Source organism: Larus michahellis, chromosome 3 (assembly GCF_964199755.1).
Source record: "Larus michahellis chromosome 3, bLarMic1.1, whole genome shotgun sequence".
Lineage (NCBI taxonomy): Eukaryota > Metazoa > Chordata > Aves > Charadriiformes > Laridae > Larus > Larus michahellis.
In genome coordinates this window covers 125091388-125110255 of record NC_133898.1, presented here as the reverse complement: position 1 = coordinate 125110255, position 18868 = coordinate 125091388, and the positions used below count along the sequence as shown (strand labels likewise).

The following is an 18868-nucleotide window of genomic DNA, read 5'->3' as shown; positions in this document are numbered from 1 at the left end:
GTTACAGTTTCCTTCATGGACGATGATCATCGTGCTGTTGATGATGATAAATTCTTCAAGTAACAGTAGTCTGGAATTGAGCGCATATAGTTTTAGATGGTCATTAGACTTCACCATGCTTTTATGAGATGCAAGAATGAAGATATACAGCGATAAATAAGTCACTAGGAGTGCCCTTCTATTAATGTTAATCACTGTATACCTGATGCTAAACATGACTCTTGAATTTTCAGATAGAAAGGCTAATAATTTTCATTTGAAATGTTTCCTTAAATCTCCTCCCTACCTTGTAACATCTCACGAAGAAACAACAGTTTGAGAGTTTGCTGCTGTAAATTGGTGGCAGCTCCATTAAAATGAAGGGAGTTCCACCAGGTTGCCACAACTGACTTTGGTGAAACTCCACAGAAATGAATCAGGTGAGACTCTTCTCCTTTTATGCAGATGTTAGAGGATATTGAGTAATTTTCTAGTTTTTGTTTAAAGCTGAAAGACACTTTCCTTTTGTACAGGAGTTCACCTGAGGCATCCCCACAGAAGTACAGGCGTAAGCAAATACCACAATACACAAATCTTGTTTGTAGACAAATTCTGACATTGAAACCAATCCAGAATCATCAAAATAGGAAACTGAGCTTCAGCAATGTGTCACAGAGCAGGAGGAAACCACCCTCAGAAGACTTCTTTGAGGGAGGGGTTGCCGTGTGACACAGAGCTGTACCAGCCGCTGGTAATTCGAGGTTTGTTCGAGCCGCACCGCACAGGGAGGCTGAAGGATTATCTAAAAGGATTATCTAAAAGGCAAACCTGCAGTGATTTCCCCTCTTCCAAGGAGAGTGTTGCATGGGGTCCTTTTGATCATGGCTCCAACTACACTGATTTATGCATATATTGAACAAATACGATTGTATTGAGTTCTGCAGAATTTCGATTGCTGTTGGGACACAGGGATTGAGTAAGGCCTGTTGTTTCAGAGGCAGTGGGGAGAAAATGAAACTCTGAAGGAGAGTACTACACAGACAGCCCAAAAATCCCCAAGCCAAGTGTTTCTTTTGAAACTCACAGTCATGAGCCTAGCTGCCCGGTGTGTGAGTGGTCACAGTTAGGCACTCCTACAGTTAGGCACAGTTAGGCCTCCCAAAACACCAGTGACGGTTAGTCACAGAAGCGTCCCGTGGTGCAGGAGAGGAAAAAAATGCTGCATAGAAAAGAAAGCCATTTCTGTGGAACCTGCTTCCACGGAGGAAAGAGCAAGAGATGGCTTTGGGCAGCAGCTTTTGTGACAAACCGTCACTTCTGTTTCGGGAACACACTTGGGTTTGGTTACAGTTTGGAGATCCCGTGGTTATACCAAATGTGGGGGCAGTGAGGAGGAGAGCAGGGGTGCGGCACGTGGGGCACAGGGATGCTCCGGTTCTCATCACATGTGGGGCTCGAGGGGGCAGATGGGCGCCCGGTGAAGGGCACCCTGCAAAAACCAACGCTTGGAAGACCCTCTGAGCAGGGAGCGAAAAAATGAACAGGAGGGTTGTTTAAGTCCCATCGTTGGCAGTTTCTCGTTTCTAGAGGAACAAGTCTGTTTGGCTGTTGTTTGACGGGCTGTTTGCTTGCGGTTTGCAGGGTGTGCGGTTTGCTGACACTGTAAGGGCTCTGGATGTGTGACAGAGCATGTGGCTGGGGAGCTGACAGCAGCTTCCTGCCTCTCGTGGCCGGTGACAGACAATTAACTGCTCAGCTTCAAGGAGAGGGAAGAAAAAAAGTTTAAAACTTAACTAGTCAGCCTTCAGAAGTTTCCTGAGAGCAAACGGGTCAGCAGTTATTGGAAAATAAGCAGCTTTATTTAAGGGGAACTTACTGCAGATGGCCAGCAACGTTTATGGGAGCACATCCAAGCACAGGAATGTAGTTGTCCGTGTTAAGAAAAATGATGGAACTGATGGAAAATCTGCACGCTATTACAGGTCAGTAAAAGTGTGATTTCATATCTGAAGTGCTGGCAAAGTGTGATGCGAGACAACACTGGCGTGGTTTATTGTATAAAAGTTTGCTCAAGTGTCCAGTATAAATCTAACCTCCGTTTGCTTCAGTTCAGCAACTCCCAAGTTAGTGCCCATGAGAACAGAATTTGGCTCAGAGGCGGTTTCCTTAAGGCTGTTCCCAGCTCAGCTGGGGTGCAGGGCATCAGACAATCACCATCCAAAGGGGTCATGGGATGCTTGAGGAAGACACAGTTTTATCTGGGATTGTGTCCTGCACTTTCCATTCTCACACGTATTTATTTCCCCCTTCATCTGATGGAGAACATCGCTGGAAATTGGCCAGCATGCCTTTTGGTGTCCAAACCGAATTCCGATATGGGTTTCAGGGCTTCAGAGGAGATCCAGCCAAGTCTGCAAGAGGGATTGCCATCAATGGCACCAGCCTGACAGAGACAAACTGCCCCACCAACATCTGGCACATCAGAAACTTCACAACCCTGCCCCATCTGCCCCATCCCTCCCACTTCTCCACGAGCCTTCCCGCCCTCTCTCCTCACCCCCCAGCCCTGTTTCAGATCACCTCCGACCCAAGCCCTCTACTCTCTTGCCTCAGTCTCCCTCCAGCGCAGTAAACCCGGGATCCCCTGCTGGGGTTGACAAAGACCCAGGCTTGATGAGGCTCTGAGCAACCTGATCTAGTTGAAGATGTCCCTGCCGACTGCAGGGGGGTTGGACTAGATGACCTTTAAAGGTCCCTTCCAACCCAACGCATTCTATGATTCTATGATTTTATGATTCTAAGACCCCGATGGGAGCCCCACGCACGGCTGCAGCTCCCTGTCCTTCCAGTTTCCCCTCCCACCTCCTTCGCTGGGTACTGCTGCAGCCTCTACAGATACTTGAGTGAATTATTGCTGCTTCGTTTCTTGCCCCTGGAATCGGCCTGAAAGTCATCCCAAAATACGTGGTAGAACTGTATGATATACTCCATCTATTAAATTAATTATTTTTTTCTTTTATTTTCTTGCAGGTCTCACCCCTTTGGTTACATCTAAGTCCCAGTCCATCCTTGAAGCGCCCTCAACCTCTTCACCACAAGTGCAAACAGTCATCTGTGACAGATGAAATATATTACTTCCCCAAAGAAACTGTATTCTGTGGTTTCTGTATTTTAAGAATTTGAACTAAGCTTCCTTGTTATTTTTAAGAGACTAAACCCATAGGCTCTCCAAAGATTATTTTGGCCCAAGCAGGAAAGCACTTGTCTTAATTAGATCATCTTTTTTCTTCCCATGTTTCATTCCTTTTGTTTATCTTTGCTGATGGCAATGCTTACTCCCCCCCATTTCTTGTGTCTGAAATCTCCCTGGCCAGCTTTCCCTGGCCAGAAGCACCAATGCTTGACTTTCCAAGATCGTGTTCTAAGATCTCCTCATGGCCATTACCGCTTCCACAAGTCCAGAGCTTTCTGGAGCCTTGGCTTATTTAGCCCACATGCCCTCCCTGACCCATGTCCCCCAAGAAAGAAGACAGAAAAGTGCAGGGCAAGAGTTTTTCATCTCTGAAACCCACCACAGAAGAAAGGAGCATCAAGCCGGAATGCCAAGGATCTACTGATGTATGTGACCACCTCTGGAGGCAAAGAGTGTCATGTTGTGCACCAGGGCATCAGTCCCGGGATGGGTTCAGCTGTGGGAAAACACTGTTTGGGCATTCACAATCATATTTATTTTATCTCTAATCTTTACAATGTGATGTTAATTATTAATCAAAAACAGCACTGGGCCAAACTCTAATGTTACTGGAGTGCTATAAACCCAGAATAATTCTGCTTAAGCTTTCTTCCTGTGCAGTCGAGGTTGTAACGCTGACAGATAATGAGCACAGTGGAAGGAGTCAGCAGCTTTGGGGCAGATTGAGATCTTACACAAAGCCTGGGTGGGCCTTTCACCAGCTGCACCAGAGACGTGAAGTTATCACTCCTCTCCATAACATTCCTCAAAGTGGACTTAGGTAACTGATAACAACAGTGCTGTCACATGCCATTTAGGAGGAAAATCTTGCTGTTATAATAATAATAATACAAAGGTGGAAAGTTCAAAGCTGGTTGGCTGATGTTCTGTGGACAGCTCAGCAGCACGCCCTATATATTGCAAGAGATGAGAGGGACCAGCTTCTTTTTCCATTGCAAAAATGCGCTCCAGCGTCTTCCCGCTCTGCCTAGCGCTTCTATCATGTTATGCTCATGGTAGTCCAGTCTCTGTAAGTAAAAACCTAATTTCCACAGGCTCCTCTCAGTCCAGAGACGTCTCATACCTTATACTGCTTGTATTTTATTCTCTTTCAGGTTGGGCACCTCTCCAGTGAAGCTGGTAAGTGCTCTGCGAGCCGTTTCGAGTTTTGAAGCATTTTCTTCTGCTTGCTGTGTGCCACCACATCTGAGCACATAACGTTTTGTCTGTCTTGCAGCAGCAGATGCTGAAGCTGGTGAGATAATCAAAGACATTCCAGACATAAACTTAGGTGAGTTCATGTCTAAATTCTCATAGGGCCTGAAAAATTGTGAGCAAAATGCCAAGTTTTCACTATTGTTAAAAAGATGTGTGTGTGTGATGGTCAGGTAGTTCATGGTTACAAGGGAAATGAGGTTAAGTGAGTTCTGAATTACCTTCCTCTGGCTATGCCACATGAATCTCTCCTCGGGCCATAACCCTACGTAAACAAGGGATGCAGGTGTCTGTCACTTCTGAATTTTGGACAGACCTACAGTGTTAAGGCAGTAACACACTGTATCAATTGGAAAGGCTCTGGAGTCCCACCAGCGTTCCTACCAGCTCTATGTGACTTTTATAAAGTTTTGCAAAGTGGAAAATAGCTTAGATGTTTATTGAGCTTCTATACATTGTAAGCAAATCAGATGGAAAAGACACAACACGCTGTACTGTCTTCCTAAATTATTTTTATTTCCCGTAATGCAAATTTCTATACATCCTTTGATGGGGCACTGTACAATACTCTTCCTGATGCATTACTCAATATTACTGTATTCTCTAAAGCGTTGTCTCAATGTGTTATCAAACTAGACATGGATAACGGTGGCCACCAGATTTCTGCCACTAAAAATGCAGACATTGCTGAGTAGTAAATATTGAGTAGAAACTTTTAGGCCTGTCTCTATATTTTAGTGTAAAGAGGCTGGTCCTTCCTTATTTTTTGTAAATGCTCAAGGACATTGACCTTGTGTAAGTAGGCTCAATATGGTTTATGAGGTGAAATATGTTTGATATTTGATATTTCATTTACATTATCTTTCATTAAATTACTTTTCAGCTGCTGGACTCGACCTCTTTCAGGGTGATATCTTGCTCCCTGTAAGTAATTAAAAACTTTAGCACTTGTCCTAATTGTATTTTTGGCACAAATCAGCCCATGTCCCCTCACCAGGTACATCACCATTTCTTAATTCCCTTTTCAGAAAAATCAGCGAAATGCCCTAAGAAATGAGACCTACAGATGGAAGTTCCCCATTCCCTATATTCTGGGTGATGACCTAGGTAATGCAGATACTTTATTCAGATTTTAGCTCCAATCCTTATTTGCGTTGGTGTCACTGTGATAAAAAATGTGCCTTTTTTAGAACTGGTTCTCTCACATTAAAACTCACTAATAACTAGACAGCTCTTTTGTATCAAAACCGTGGTTTTAATTCTACAGCTGTCATAACAAAAGACAATTTAATCAAATTCAATCATTTTTCTTTTCAATCATTTTTCTTTTGGTCCCATGCGTATATCTGTGTGCCTACCTTACCTCTCCAGGGTGAATGTTCTGCAATGCATTAAAGGTGCTTTCCTTTTTGTTTTCCAGATCTGAATGCCAAAGGAGTAATTCTCCAGGCATTTGAAATGTTCCGTCTTAAGTCTTGCATTGATTTCAAGCCATATGAAGGAGAGAGAACCTACATATTCTTTAGAAAAGAAAGCGGGTAAGGTTTATATCAATTTCTGTTTAGTTTTTCTGTGTAGAATCACCTGGGAATTCATTCCATTTGACTGCATCAGTCTAAAAGTTTAGTCTAAGGTTCTTGTCATCAGAAAAAAAGAGGCCACTAAGAAAGCAACACATCTTCCCTTCTTAGACCCAAAGCTTGGAAGCAGCTGCCTCCCTCTGCTGACTGCAGAGGGTATTTAGATGATGAACTCGGAATGGGCATCTGATGTTTGGATGGTTACTCTTTGATGAGGTGAATTCCAGCATCTCTGGATTTTCATCAAGTGCTTCCACTTTGATGTTTTCCATTTCAGTGGTGGGCGAAACGACCCCCATGTACATCCTCTAAACATGTCAAGGATGTGAAAAGCCAGAATTTAGGTTTTGAAATCTTTGGCAGACAGGTCAAAAAAAGCTGTGGAAAGCCAGTTTATTGTAATATTGCTACTGGTTTGGCGCGGCTCTTCTTTTAGTGAAAGGCTCTATCAAAATTTGAAAGGGTTTTATACTCAGAGATGCGGGTTTTCAGGAACGGGAAAGATTTATTTTATTTCCTATATCTAAATGTGTTTTGAAAGAACACCTAGAAAAGCACAAAAATCTTCTCACTGTGTCAGCTGAGAATATTTCTTGTTCTCCCAGAACTTCATAAAGGCCTAGAGGCACTGATTTTTCTGCCCTCAGCTCTTCCTTGGGTAATACGTCCCATGACACTTCTCTTACAAGACCGCAAGTACCATGATTTTTGACAAGTTGCTGCTGAAGAGCCTGGTACTAGAAACTCCCTGGTAGCAGCCATTCAAGGGACCATAAGCTCAAGTTCTTTGTTTTAAGTACCCACATTAGTGTGCTCAGAGCTCCTTCAACAAACTCCACCCAACACTGCTTTGGGACGTGCAAATGTAGCTACAGCCCCAGCAGATGCTCTTTAGCAGTTGCCTCTCACATCACCCTTGGACTGCCCTAAAAACTTCCCAGAGAATTTGCTGAGGAGCTCTTTTCCTGCTCAATCATGATTAGCTTCTGCTGAGTCACGGAAGAGCAGCTAGGCCCTCGCAGAAAAATGTGATTTCACACCTGTGGCCAATGCATTGCATAGTTGCTGTTAAAAAGGACCATAAATCCTCCTAGGTCTCTTCTCTAGCCCAAGTGACTGCAAAAAAGCTCAGTCTGTCTTGACAAGTTTACTGGTTCTGCACATGTATTATGTTTCTTGGCAAAACGGCAGCTGATATGGGGCTAAACTTCTGTGGATCTCAAAAATCAGGGGTGAGCACGTCTAAATAGAGTGTACGTAAAATGCTGGCCTCAAGCACGTGACAGTGAACATGTTTTTGAGTCTGTTTTCACGGTAGACTATCTTTAGAGTATCAAGGCATCTGGTCAGCATCTAAACAATGATTTAAGTACTCCTTTTACATTTAAACCTTTTTTGATATTACTTTAAATCCAATGAGCCTACCAAGAACTTAAATATGGAGAAGAAATCTACTTAACAGACAGTAAGATGTCTCTCTTTCTCAGGTGTTGGTCCATGGTGGGGGACCTGCAGACTGGGCAGAACCTCTCCATTGGGGCAGGGTGTGACTACAGAGCAATCGTGGAACATGAGATCCTGCACGCGTTAGGATTTTACCATGAGCAGTCGAGGATGGACCGGGATGACTATGTGACAATCTGGTGGGACGAAATTATTACAGGTGGGTTTTGACCTTCAAGTCAGATTCTGTGAAGTGCAGGTTCGTCAGTAGCTTGTTTTCCATCCTAGATTTTAAGACCTCCTTAAAGATATGATTTCAGAAACACTGGGCCACGCCTGGGACCACTGTAAGTCAATCTGTAGCTGTAGCTGGATTTTGATACAACTTCTCTGATCAAAGACCAGGAACAGCACTAAAAGTGATTAATCTTGTTACTCACCTGGTCTTATCTTGAATCATGTTGATGAAGACGATGATGATATTAACAGTATCTAGACTCTGACTTTTGGGCCCCTTTTTCTGTACTGCAATGAACTGACTCCAAAGCAAAAAGTCTTACAATGTGCTATTGTGAGCTCCATGATGTACAGAGATATCGAAAAGCTCCACAAAACAGTTCCAGTTCTCAGTGTGGTTTTTTTTTTTTTCCCTCAAAAAAATGTATTATTGAGTCCTCTCAACTTGTCCGTGGTGTATTCAGTAGCTACAAATCTGGAACACCAAAAATATGGTACAGATGATGGACTTTAGTGTGACACTATTCTGAATGGAGTCCTGGGGCTGGCATGATGTCCTTACAATCAATTCCTATATTTTGTAGGTTTTTATCCATGCTATAAAATCTAATTTTCTAGTTAGGCAAACTCACTAAGTAGAAAACTTCTGCTGAAACCATTTGAAAGATGCCTGCTCCTCTAAAGGGAAATAAGGCTGATATTGATAGGATTGTGCTCAGTGTGTGCGTCTGTGTGCACCTGTTCCCACATTAGTGATCTGCAACCCCCAATTTAGTAGCATCGTAGCAGTTTTTTGCCATAATGCATTTTCATAAACTGCAATACAGATAGCTGGCTGGTAAGAGAAGAGATCCCCTGTTGATGGTGCTGTTGACAGAAAAGCCAGTAAGCCTATTAGACTTCAGAGAAAACACACAAGACAGCCTAATGAAATTGCCACCGTGATGTATGATTTATTTCTTCTGAAAACACACAGAAGTTACCCTTTGCCTGGTAATGATCTTAAAAGCCAACATCGTTACACACGCCTGTGTCCTGCCAAGACTTTTTCCCCAGTTGTAAAAAGCAATAGCACTTAATTGGAAAGATTCTCACAGTTTTTGATAAAAGGTGCAATTCAAGTATCATCTGTAAGAAAAACAATCCCAAGCTCTTACACAATCTCCAGCCTTGGACTGAAGACCTTTGTGCCCGGAATGGACAATGTTGGCAATCTCTCTTTACTTCCATACCAAAGTATGTGAAATGGCTCCCTCTCTCTGCCCTAGCAGACACCTTCATAATGAAAAACTTTCTCTAAGGACAAATTATTTCACCAAGGAACCACGAGAAACGTGTTTCCAAAAGAGAAATATCATAGTAATATTATCAATCTAAGGTAAAAACATTTTTTTTTTTTTCCCACAAATTCCTAATGTATTTTTTGCTTCAAAGAAGAACAGAACCTGGATACGCTCCAGGACTGTCATATCTGTCCCCTTAATGAAGGGAGGGCCTCTCCTTGTCCATATAGAATCTAATAGCCTAGGAAAAGTTTGCACCAATATTCACAAGCTTGTGAGTCCTTAATCCTTAAATTCAGTCCTTCAGGATGCTTACTATTAGACCATCTAATCTGACCTTCTATATATCCCACCCTTTACAGCTCACCAATGTTTGATTTTGAACTTGCTGAAGTCACGTGGGAGGGTGCAGAACTGCAATCTAAAGACACTTCTTTTGTTGTCCAAATGACTTCATAAACAAACCTTGCTAAATTTGAATATTTTATTGGAAAGTAATTCCTTTTGGGTATATCAATTCTGCCTCAGAAAACTGTATCCAAGGGGCCGTGCTAAAGCCATTTCCTTTACCATGTCACTAACAATGAAGCACTTTTCTGTTCTTTTGCCAGACAAAGAGCACAATTTTCTGAAGTATGATGACAGCTTCATCACTGATCTGAATACCCCCTATGACTATGAATCACTGATGCACTATGAACCATTCTCATTTAACAAAAATGAAAGTATCCCCACAATCACAACGAAGATACCAGCATTTAATAACATAATTGGCCAACGTCTAGACTTCAGCGCCATTGACCTGGAAAGACTGAATCGCATGTACAACTGCGGTAAGTCATAACTTAATCATGGCAAACTGATTCTTTGTTTATACTTGGGCCTCACTGGTTCACCTCCCTTTTGTCTCTAAAACCACAAAAACTCTTCTCAGGCGCTCTTGAGGAAGTATGAGAGAAGACCTGTGGTGTAGACACCCAAACAGTTTATTCCTTCCTCATCCCTCTCTTTGGCTCTGCTAACTGTCATTAATTTTTTAAAAGTTCAATTAGTCAATGAAAATCAACCCATTCACATCTTTTCTTCCATGTTGCTCCTAGGGGCTCAGACATGTGGTTGTGTTCTGCTGGTGTATGGGCAGCTTCATTGTGCTTTTGTGAGGCGAATGCAGCTGTACTTTGTCCTCTTTTACTGACATTTGGTCTTAATTAGATTATTTTGCACCTGAGATTGGTTAAGTCTAGAGTCCAGTGCTGTCTAGTTGGTTGCTAAGCTGGTTCACCACAAGATATTATCACCGCATGCGATTTTTAGCGAGAACTCACCGTCCCCATGGATCTGTCGACAGAAGCATCAACTCGCAGGCAATCTCAGCCGAACCGGCCTAAGGTAACTGGGTGAACTTTGCTTGAAGTGGAAGAACAGTGCTCATGCTCATCAAGCAGACAAGTGGGCCATGAAGAACAATAACCTCCAGCTGCGGAATGGTTAAATACAACGCCACCACTCTTCACAAAGTGACTTGTCTCTCCAAGGCTTGCAGGCAGGCACAAAGACAGCCACCATCAGTCACTGGGTGTCAGTCGCCGCATGGCAGTTTGTTAACCTTCTGCAAGGTGGTCAAATGTTGCTGTCTTTATGCAGGGAATCCCTCCAGGAATCAAATATTTCCTCTTTTGAGTCTTTGGGCTCACATCTGCTCACATCTGTCTTCTCTATGTGATGTCTACACTAATGTAAACAACCCCCCCAAAATTAGACCAGAAAACTACTTTGGAGGAAATCATGTGTGCATTTTTTTTTTTCAGCTTCAACTCACACTTTTTTGGACCAGTGTTCTTTTGAGTTTGAAAATATCTGCGGCATGATTCAGGGTACCAGAGATGATCTAGACTGGGTCCATCAACTGAGCAGCGCTACAGGGCAGGAAGACCACACACTTTCTGGGCGCTGTAGAGGTAAAATGAAGTAACAGAACGCTTACCTATGGAAAAGGGGTTAGCTGGAGTAATGATCCCTTTTGGCATGTCTGTTGTGGTCTGTGTGCTTTAAATATAGCGTCTTTTTAATTTCTGTGAACCTGTTATTGTGGTCAACGCTTGAGAAAACCCAGCACTGGCTACTCTGAAAACACAGGATTAAATGACCGTGTTTAAGACACGACCCAGCAAACATCCAAGTTGCAATGTTTCTAGTTAAGAAGAAAGCCTTTTTTCTTTTCCTGTGTCCTGGCCCTGGGAGTGTGTTTATGGTTGCACTCATGCTCTCATTAAGATTTTTCAGCGTAGTGGAAAGTTCTCCACACCAGCAAGATAAAAGGGGACAAAGAACAATCTTAAGTAGAGGCCTTTTAAATGTAACCTGGAAAAGGATTTACTGCAACCTCCAAAGTCTGAGTAAAAGTTATGTTACCCCACGATAAGAACGAAAAAACACTCATAGCCACTCATAAATGTTTGCAAAGCGAATGATAAGCTTGAGCAGTGCTGGTTCTGGGGGTAGAAGAAAGTTGCAAAGTATTTTATGATAAGAGTTTAGGGATAATTTTCTTTTTCACATGGTAATTTTGTCATTTTTCAAAGGAAGAAAAATCTCAAAAAGGGTGGAGTCAGCCCCAGTCACAGTGGGCTAGCTTACAAATGACAATAAAGATTAAATCACAACAGGCAGTTCTGAAAAGCAAGGGCCTGAATTGTTATTTAGACAGGAAAAGCTACTACAGACTTTAAAAAAAAAAAAAAAAATTACTTTTCTTGTAAATTTTGCCCAAGTTCAGAGTGAAGGAATCCTGACTTACAGAACATTCAGTTGTGCTTTGTTACTCTTTGATAAAGGAAATATTCGACTTGCTGCACTCAGGAGTAGACTATTCCCCTTCTGTGACCCACCCACTGGAAAGAATAGATCCTCAACCTTTTATAATGCTTGTCGATTGGGTCCGAGAATGCAATATAACTCAATAAAACCATCTGACAGCTTCTATAAGTACACGCTCCTAACTTTCATCTGACTTTTTTCATTCTTTCTCTCCTTTTTTTTTTTTTTTTTGTCCATATAGTATAATTGTAACTGAAAAAGAATTCAGCTGAGTTGCTTGAGATTATCGGGTAAAATCCAGTCTCTCTGAAGTAAGCACTTAACTTGCACTTATGCTTTAGCATCTAGTGACTTGGTGCAACGTAAATATTGATGTTCTCTGAAGAGTACCCCTCTGGAGAGGGTTAGGTGCCTCTGAGGATCGCCAGAGTGCCTAGATGAACTGCATGAGTAGGGAGTGCCTTTCCTTTTGGAGACCTTCAAAGGGTCATTGACTCCGTCAGGCATTTACACATTTTTTGAGAACTCCTTCTGCAACGACCTCAAGTGGGGGTTAATTTGAGGTTTCTAACGCAGAAGAATTGTATTTTGCCCAAACAATTTGACTTCTTTGGGTTTTGACTTATTACTGCCTAAACTGAAATAGGGAAAGAACAGCCTGAGGCTTAGAGAGGATCTGGCAGCCTGGGTCTGGATTTGATCCCTGTATCTCCATGCTGAAGTCTGCTAAGGCCATATACCAACGGCTACAGATGCTTAATGTTGCCATTATTTGTCTTTATTATCAAAAAGGAGGTAGAGTCTAGATCATCTGGGGCTTTGATATCATAATAAGCTCAACAATGAAGTGAGGCACCTGAATAAGGCTCCCAGCCCTGTTTCTCACTTGGAACAACAGTGATCATGCTTATATTTAACATAAATTTATCTTACGGTGAAGTGTCATAGATGTGCATGCAGCAATTAAGTATCTTTTGGCAAAGTTTCTATGGGTATGAATTCAAAGCGTAGGTAATGGAGAATATCCCCCGGACAAGGTTAGAGTGAAGAAGATAAACACCTCGAACGGCTTCACTCACCATGCAGGAGGCTGTTCTGCGTTTATCCAGCTACGGGTTTAACTGATGATGGCCCAGATGTTAGCTTGGACAAAGGTCCAAGGAACCAGCCCTGAACAGAGGAAGCTTTCACACAACAGCTAAAAGAATTTCACTTGTCAATTTAATTATAGTCTATAATGAATAACTAGCGCAATGCAATACAGATAAGATGTCACAAGTCCATGTTGTACCAAGATAAGATGCATGTGCAAATAATGAATCCCTTGTAAATATAAGGGTAAAAGTAGGCATTTCAAATTTAAAGTAAAGAAAATGTTAGTGGGAAATTAACTAGAGGGGCAGAAATTCTTAAATATTTTCCCCAAACTGAGAAGCTGAGTTGTGAAAAGTTTTTCAACAAGCTGTAAGAAAGAGTTTCTTCCTGTTCAAAGTCAGGAGAGTGCTAGTTCTGTGTCCAACCCTTTTTTATTATCTTTATCACTGATAAGAAATTACCAAATTACCTTACCCTTTACAAGGTAATATAGCATGTGACCTCTAAGATCTCATCTTTAGACTATCCTTCAGTATAAATCAAGTAAAAAAAATGTGTCTACTAGTTACTTGCAGTCAGCAGTGAATCCTCTGTCTCATTTCTCTGATGTTCCCGGTGCATCCAACTTCCAACTAAACCAAGTAATGCAAAATTGACATAAGCTGCCAGCAATGAGTTCCATACGTACACTAAACTACTAGTCCTGTTGTTATCCTGGTCTGTCTTGGACGGTTATCAGATACCATTTCCTCTACTATTCATGTTAACTACTACGTTTATGCCTACTAAATTTATCATTTCAACTGACAATGATAAATTTACACCATGCAGCTAGCAGGATATCTGGAAAGAGACAGTGACACTCTACGCTTTCTTCCCAGGTGCTGGCTATGTCATGTACTTCAGCACCAGCTCCGGCAAGGCAGACGAGGTGGCAATCCTAGAGTCTCGAATCCTTTATCCAAAGAGAACTCAGCAGTGCCTCCAGTTCTTCTATAAGATCACAGGAAGCCTTTCTGACAAGCTGATCATCTGGCTTAAAGAGGATGATGGCACTGGAAATGTTCGCAAGATGAGGAAAATTCAAACCTTCCAAGGTAATTCTGGAAATATGAGGAATATATAGAATATTAGGGGAGGAAAAGTTGTCTTACTGAGTCCGCGAATGCAGCGGATTTGCTCAGAAATCAGAAGATTTTCCTGAACCTAACGGAATATCTCGCAATCCAGCTAAGGATTTTGGTATTACGAGAGGGCATTTAGCAGTGAAACTGTGGGTTGTAATAAAGTAATTTCAGTGCTCTGCAGCAAAAGTCACAATGTTCTGAATAATGTACTGTTACACCCAGTGATTGAGAGGGACCCCAAACTGTGCTGGAGATCAATTGTCTAGTTATGGCTGTTATATGATCTAACAGTCAACCGTTAGGATATAAATACCTGTGCTCATCTGCAGTCAATAAGAGTCCCAGCCTGATTTTTATATGATTGGAAATATAAAAACATATGTGGTTTTGGAAATGGGAACCGAGTTCCCACTTCGGGTGATTTTGCTAAACAGGACAAATTCAGCCACTGTGGCACTATGCGTTTATGTTGTCAAAACCCAAGACCTGCGATAACCTGCCTATATCAACCTGCAGCAGTTTGCAGGGAAGGATAAGTCCCTGGAAAAGTGGCAGGAGCTGTTAATTCTAACACCTTGGGTCATTGACGTCCATCCACTTGTTATGTCTTGGCCCTTAGCCTGTTCCCTTTATACTAGAGACTGACATTCACTAATGTGTGAAGAGTTCCTAATACAATGCGTCCAAACTATTTAGAATGATAAGGCAACGTGAGAATATTATAATCACAATATCAACTTAAGATCTTTAGCCTTCAGGACTCTGTGAGACGACCAGTTGTCTCCAAAAGCATCTGGAATGGATATCTGGGAATAAGCTGCTTCATAATATCACTGATCATGCTGATGGCAATGTTTCGTTTTCTTTTTACCAAAGCGGATAATGACTATAACTGGAAAATTGCCCACGTAACCCTCAACGCTCAGAAGAAGTTCCGTTACGTTTTCCAAGGACTAAAGGGCAACCCCAGCTCTTCATCTGGTGGGATTGTGATCGATGACGTCACACTGACCGAGACCCCCTGTCCCACAGGCGTGTGGGTCATTCGGAATTTCAGCCAAATCCTCGAAAATAAGTCAAACGATGTTATTCAAAGCCCCCGGTTTTATAGCCCTGAGGGTTATGGTTTCGGCGTAAGTTTGTATCCCAACTCCAGAATCAGTGGCTACACTCGCATTAGCTTTCACTTGTGCAGTGGAGAGAACGATGGTGTTCTGGAGTGGCCAGCTCTGAACCGCCAAGCTATACTCACGGTGCTGGACCAGGACCCTGACATCTTGAAAAGGATGTCCGCAAGCAGAAGCTTCACCACAAGCAAAGATCACATTAGCTCAGGTAAGTGGGGTCTGCCTGGAGGAATGACGAAAATGAAAGCCAAGGAATCCATGTCAGAGGACTGAGTGTAGGACTCAGAGTTGGGCAACTTTGGCTGTATTTCCCAGTTTGGGACACTTTCCTGTGTATGACTTTGCTGTGTATGACTCGGAATTCCTGTCTGCTAAAGATCATCTGGTTTGAAAAGTGACACATAGAAGGCTGGTGTTATTATGAACAATCCCTAGGATATCTGAGTTTGACTCTAAATACAGAATTCTCCTAAGAGCTGTCAATTCCCATTCTACTTGTGGTTTGCCCGTTATGATAGATGACATATCGCCGCAAGATGCTGTAATGCCAGCAGGGTGCTGTATTCCACTACTAAATCAACAATAATTTAGGTTAAAACTGCATTTTGGAGGCTTCATTAACTTGAACATACGTGGTCTGAATGCACAGGGTTCACATTGTAGCTGTATTTAAATAAAAAAATAGCTGAAAATGCCTGTGAGATCAGGCTGCGAGATGAAGCCTGTCTTGCTTGGCTGTGGGTAGGCTTCAGATTACAAACTCTTTCGGTCAAGGGCTACCTTTTAACTCCAAGTTTATATAGTGTGTAGCACCACGGTTCCACATCCGCTCCTAGGATTCCCCATGGATGTGTTAATTCAAAGAAATAAGAACAACAGGACAATGCTGAGTTTGGTACAGAAGAAAATACTAGAGTCGAATCTCCATCCCCCTTAGCTTTTTCCAGTGGAAGCTTAGTACAGGTTTTTCAGTAGGAGGTTTTAAACCTTAGGTATGAATAGGTTTAATAGAACCATAGCAATGAACAAAATCTGCTAGACTCTGAACCACAGGTACTTAAAAACTGGTAAGGGAGTGTCCTTACACAGGAGGGAGCTCTTAGCTGGTGACAATGAGGAGCTAACTTGCATTTGGTTAGTCCTCAATGAAAGGGGAATTTCAACGCCCTCACATGGACTAAGAGTCCTCAGGCAGACTGTATCTAGGGATATGCTGGCACCCATAGTTTGTCAGTCCTCTGATTTTTTTTATTTTTTTTTTTCCTTTGGGCGTTTCAGTTCTGAACTTGATTTTACAGCATAAATCCCATTTAACACTGTAATGCACAAAAAAGTCGTATCATACTTCCAGCTGCCGAACTTTGTGGTTCTCTTTCATCACTCATATTCTCTTTGCAGGTGCTAATGGAACCTTAATATGGGAGAAACCATCAGTTGCTGGGAAATTTGATGCTTCATGCAATTGCTATAGAACTGTAGACTGGGGGTGGACTAACTTTATATCCCACAGCCAGTTGAGACGGAGAAGCTTCCTGAAAAATGATGACCTGATTATTTTTGCAGAATTTCATGGTAAAGTCCCTCTTCCTGATTGTCCTTACAAAAACAAATGGGTGGTCCTTTATATCTCTCTACACACATTCAAGTAACTATTGCCACCTGCCTCTGAGTCATCTTCTCTTCTGATGGGGACCAACTTTTAAAAGCATTTCGGTGTCTTAGTTTCAGGTGGGTGACATTGGCTAAAGTGATTGTGAGTTCAGAGGAATTTAAATGGCAATGATTTACTGAAGGTTAATTTCTTAGACAACTTTATCCATAGCTATGTCCATTTCTAAGCGTTGAACATACTAAAAGACCATCCTTGTTGTGTTTATTTTCAAACAGAACAGCCACAATTCGCATAATTTTTCAAAGTAGAGAATACCACTGATTGACCTAACTAGTTACAAAAATGTCAGTATTATTTTCTGTCTTGTGCTTTAAATACGCAGAACTTGCTGTGGTACGGCAAGAGCTCTGTAAAGAGCAAATGGGCAAGGAGTACCCTGCAGTCCACAAAACACCCTGTGAGCCCCTGGTGTGAAGAATACTACATATAGCATCACTCACTGCTACCTGATGTCTTTCTGCTCTTTTTTTCTTTTCTTAAAAGATATAAGTTACCTCAATAAAACTGAAGTCCCTGTTGAACCTGAACCATTGGCCTTCATGGAAGGCCTCATTCTTGAAAGGCAGAAGAGGGCAGCCCAGGATAGGGAGCCCGTGCAAGACCGGATGCCTTATCTGCAAGACCCGTGTGACCCAAACCCTTGCCAGAATGACGGAGTCTGTGTGAATGTGAAAGGGAGAGCAAGCTGCAGGTACCACAGACCTCTTCCCTGCTTGCCTTGACTTTCTTCTGAACCAAATGATGTAGCTAATAAGTATTCAGAGCTACAGACCTCAGAAGTCTGAGCCACTAGGTTTTCAAAAAACAGTAGGAACAAAACACTTCACCGCAGTGACTGGTTTCTAGTAGCAGCCGGTTCATGGGGAGGCAAAGAAACCCCACTCTGTGGTGCTTCCCAGGGATGTAAATAGCCTCCAAACAAGGTGGGGATGTTGTGACATGAACCCCTCTAATCGGAACTGCCCATCCAGGATAGTGCATGTGAGGAGACCTTGAGGTGGGCCGATAGGGCAGGACAAAAATCCTCATCCACGTGAATCTGTACTTTATTTTTCCAGGTGCCCATCAGGACATGCCTTCTTCTTTACGGGTGAGAGATGTCAGTCAAGGCAGGTCCATGGGAACATCCTGGGAATGGCAGTTGGTGTAATTGCTGGAACCATGGTCTTAACCATCGTCCTCATTTCCATGATGTCTAGAAGATAAAGAGCTGCAGGGGAATAAATCTCAGCCTTGTATTTTTCCATAGTTCATAAGATATCAGTTTTCAGTGAAAAATGATAAATACGACCTGTAGAAGACCAGTCAGCATATGGATGAAATGCTTTATCAACATCTTGGCGGCAATCTGGTTACTCTGTAGGACTTGGCAATTAAAGAACATCACGTAGAACTGCTATCTAATGTAAGTTCATATCCTGCCTCTCTTGTGTATTCTTTGAATGTAATTTCTTCATCCAATAGCAAGTGCTGGTGCTGGAAGTCTGTGCATTTAATCTTAACAATAGAACATCTCAAAATACTGGAAAAAATCACATAGAAGCACATATATTAAGATTCTAGAAATGTTCCTATAGAGATTACTCAAGAAATCTAAGGGGTACATAACCATGGGAATGTAAGTCAGTATATCAATACTCATTTTCCGTGGAGCTGTGCTGGTTTACAAAATCTGAGTAGCTATTACACAGAATTCATAGTAAAATACTACTATGTCTTTTTGGCCAATTCTCTAGCAAGGAAACAATTTCGTATCAAAACTAGTTGCCTTTCCAGGAGACCTCACCATAGAACGTTTTCAAATATTCAAGTGTAAATCTATTCTCTGGACGTAATCCGAAGTTCTTTTAAACATCTATAAAGCTCCCTTGATTTCAGCAGGCAGTGGATGAAATTGGAGCAGATCATCAGTTGTCATAGGATTGGATCTGTAGCAGTTACTATTAAATTCATATCCCTTTGGAAATGACAAGTCAGGGAGAGGGGTAGGAGTGTAGGAAGATAAAGACTGGGTCTGTGATACTGGTGGGTGCTGGATAAGGTGTTAACACCCTAGAACTT

General features: G+C 42.2%; 1 protein-coding gene across 4 annotated transcripts; it reads left to right on the top strand.

The window, feature by feature from the left end:
• The first annotated feature begins 95 nt into the window (after positions 1 to 95).
• On the top strand, positions 96 to 18287 carry MEP1A (meprin A subunit alpha). Of its 4 annotated transcripts, none has more exons than XM_074582015.1 (16): positions 96 to 419; positions 513 to 547; positions 1621 to 3597; positions 4267 to 4351; positions 4449 to 4502; positions 5310 to 5350; positions 5455 to 5533; positions 5847 to 5964; positions 7494 to 7669; positions 9581 to 9802; positions 10778 to 10927; positions 13763 to 13978; positions 14885 to 15343; positions 16534 to 16707; positions 17291 to 17498; positions 17866 to 18287. In XM_074582015.1, the coding sequence occupies exons 3-16, from the start codon at positions 3490 to 3492 to the stop codon at positions 18011 to 18013; spliced, it is 2238 nt and encodes a 745-aa protein (XP_074438116.1). In that variant the 5' UTR covers positions 96 to 419; positions 513 to 547; positions 1621 to 3489; the 3' UTR covers positions 18014 to 18287. The 4 variants fall into 4 exon arrangements, 3 of the variants coding, with proteins under 3 accessions (XP_074438116.1, XP_074438117.1, XP_074438118.1); XM_074582016.1 differs by having other exon boundaries at positions 96 to 547; positions 1621 to 1961; positions 3010 to 3597; positions 4327 to 4351; XM_074582017.1 differs by having other exon boundaries at positions 96 to 547; positions 1621 to 4241; positions 4327 to 4351.
• The last annotated feature ends 581 nt before the right edge of the window (positions 18288 to 18868 follow it).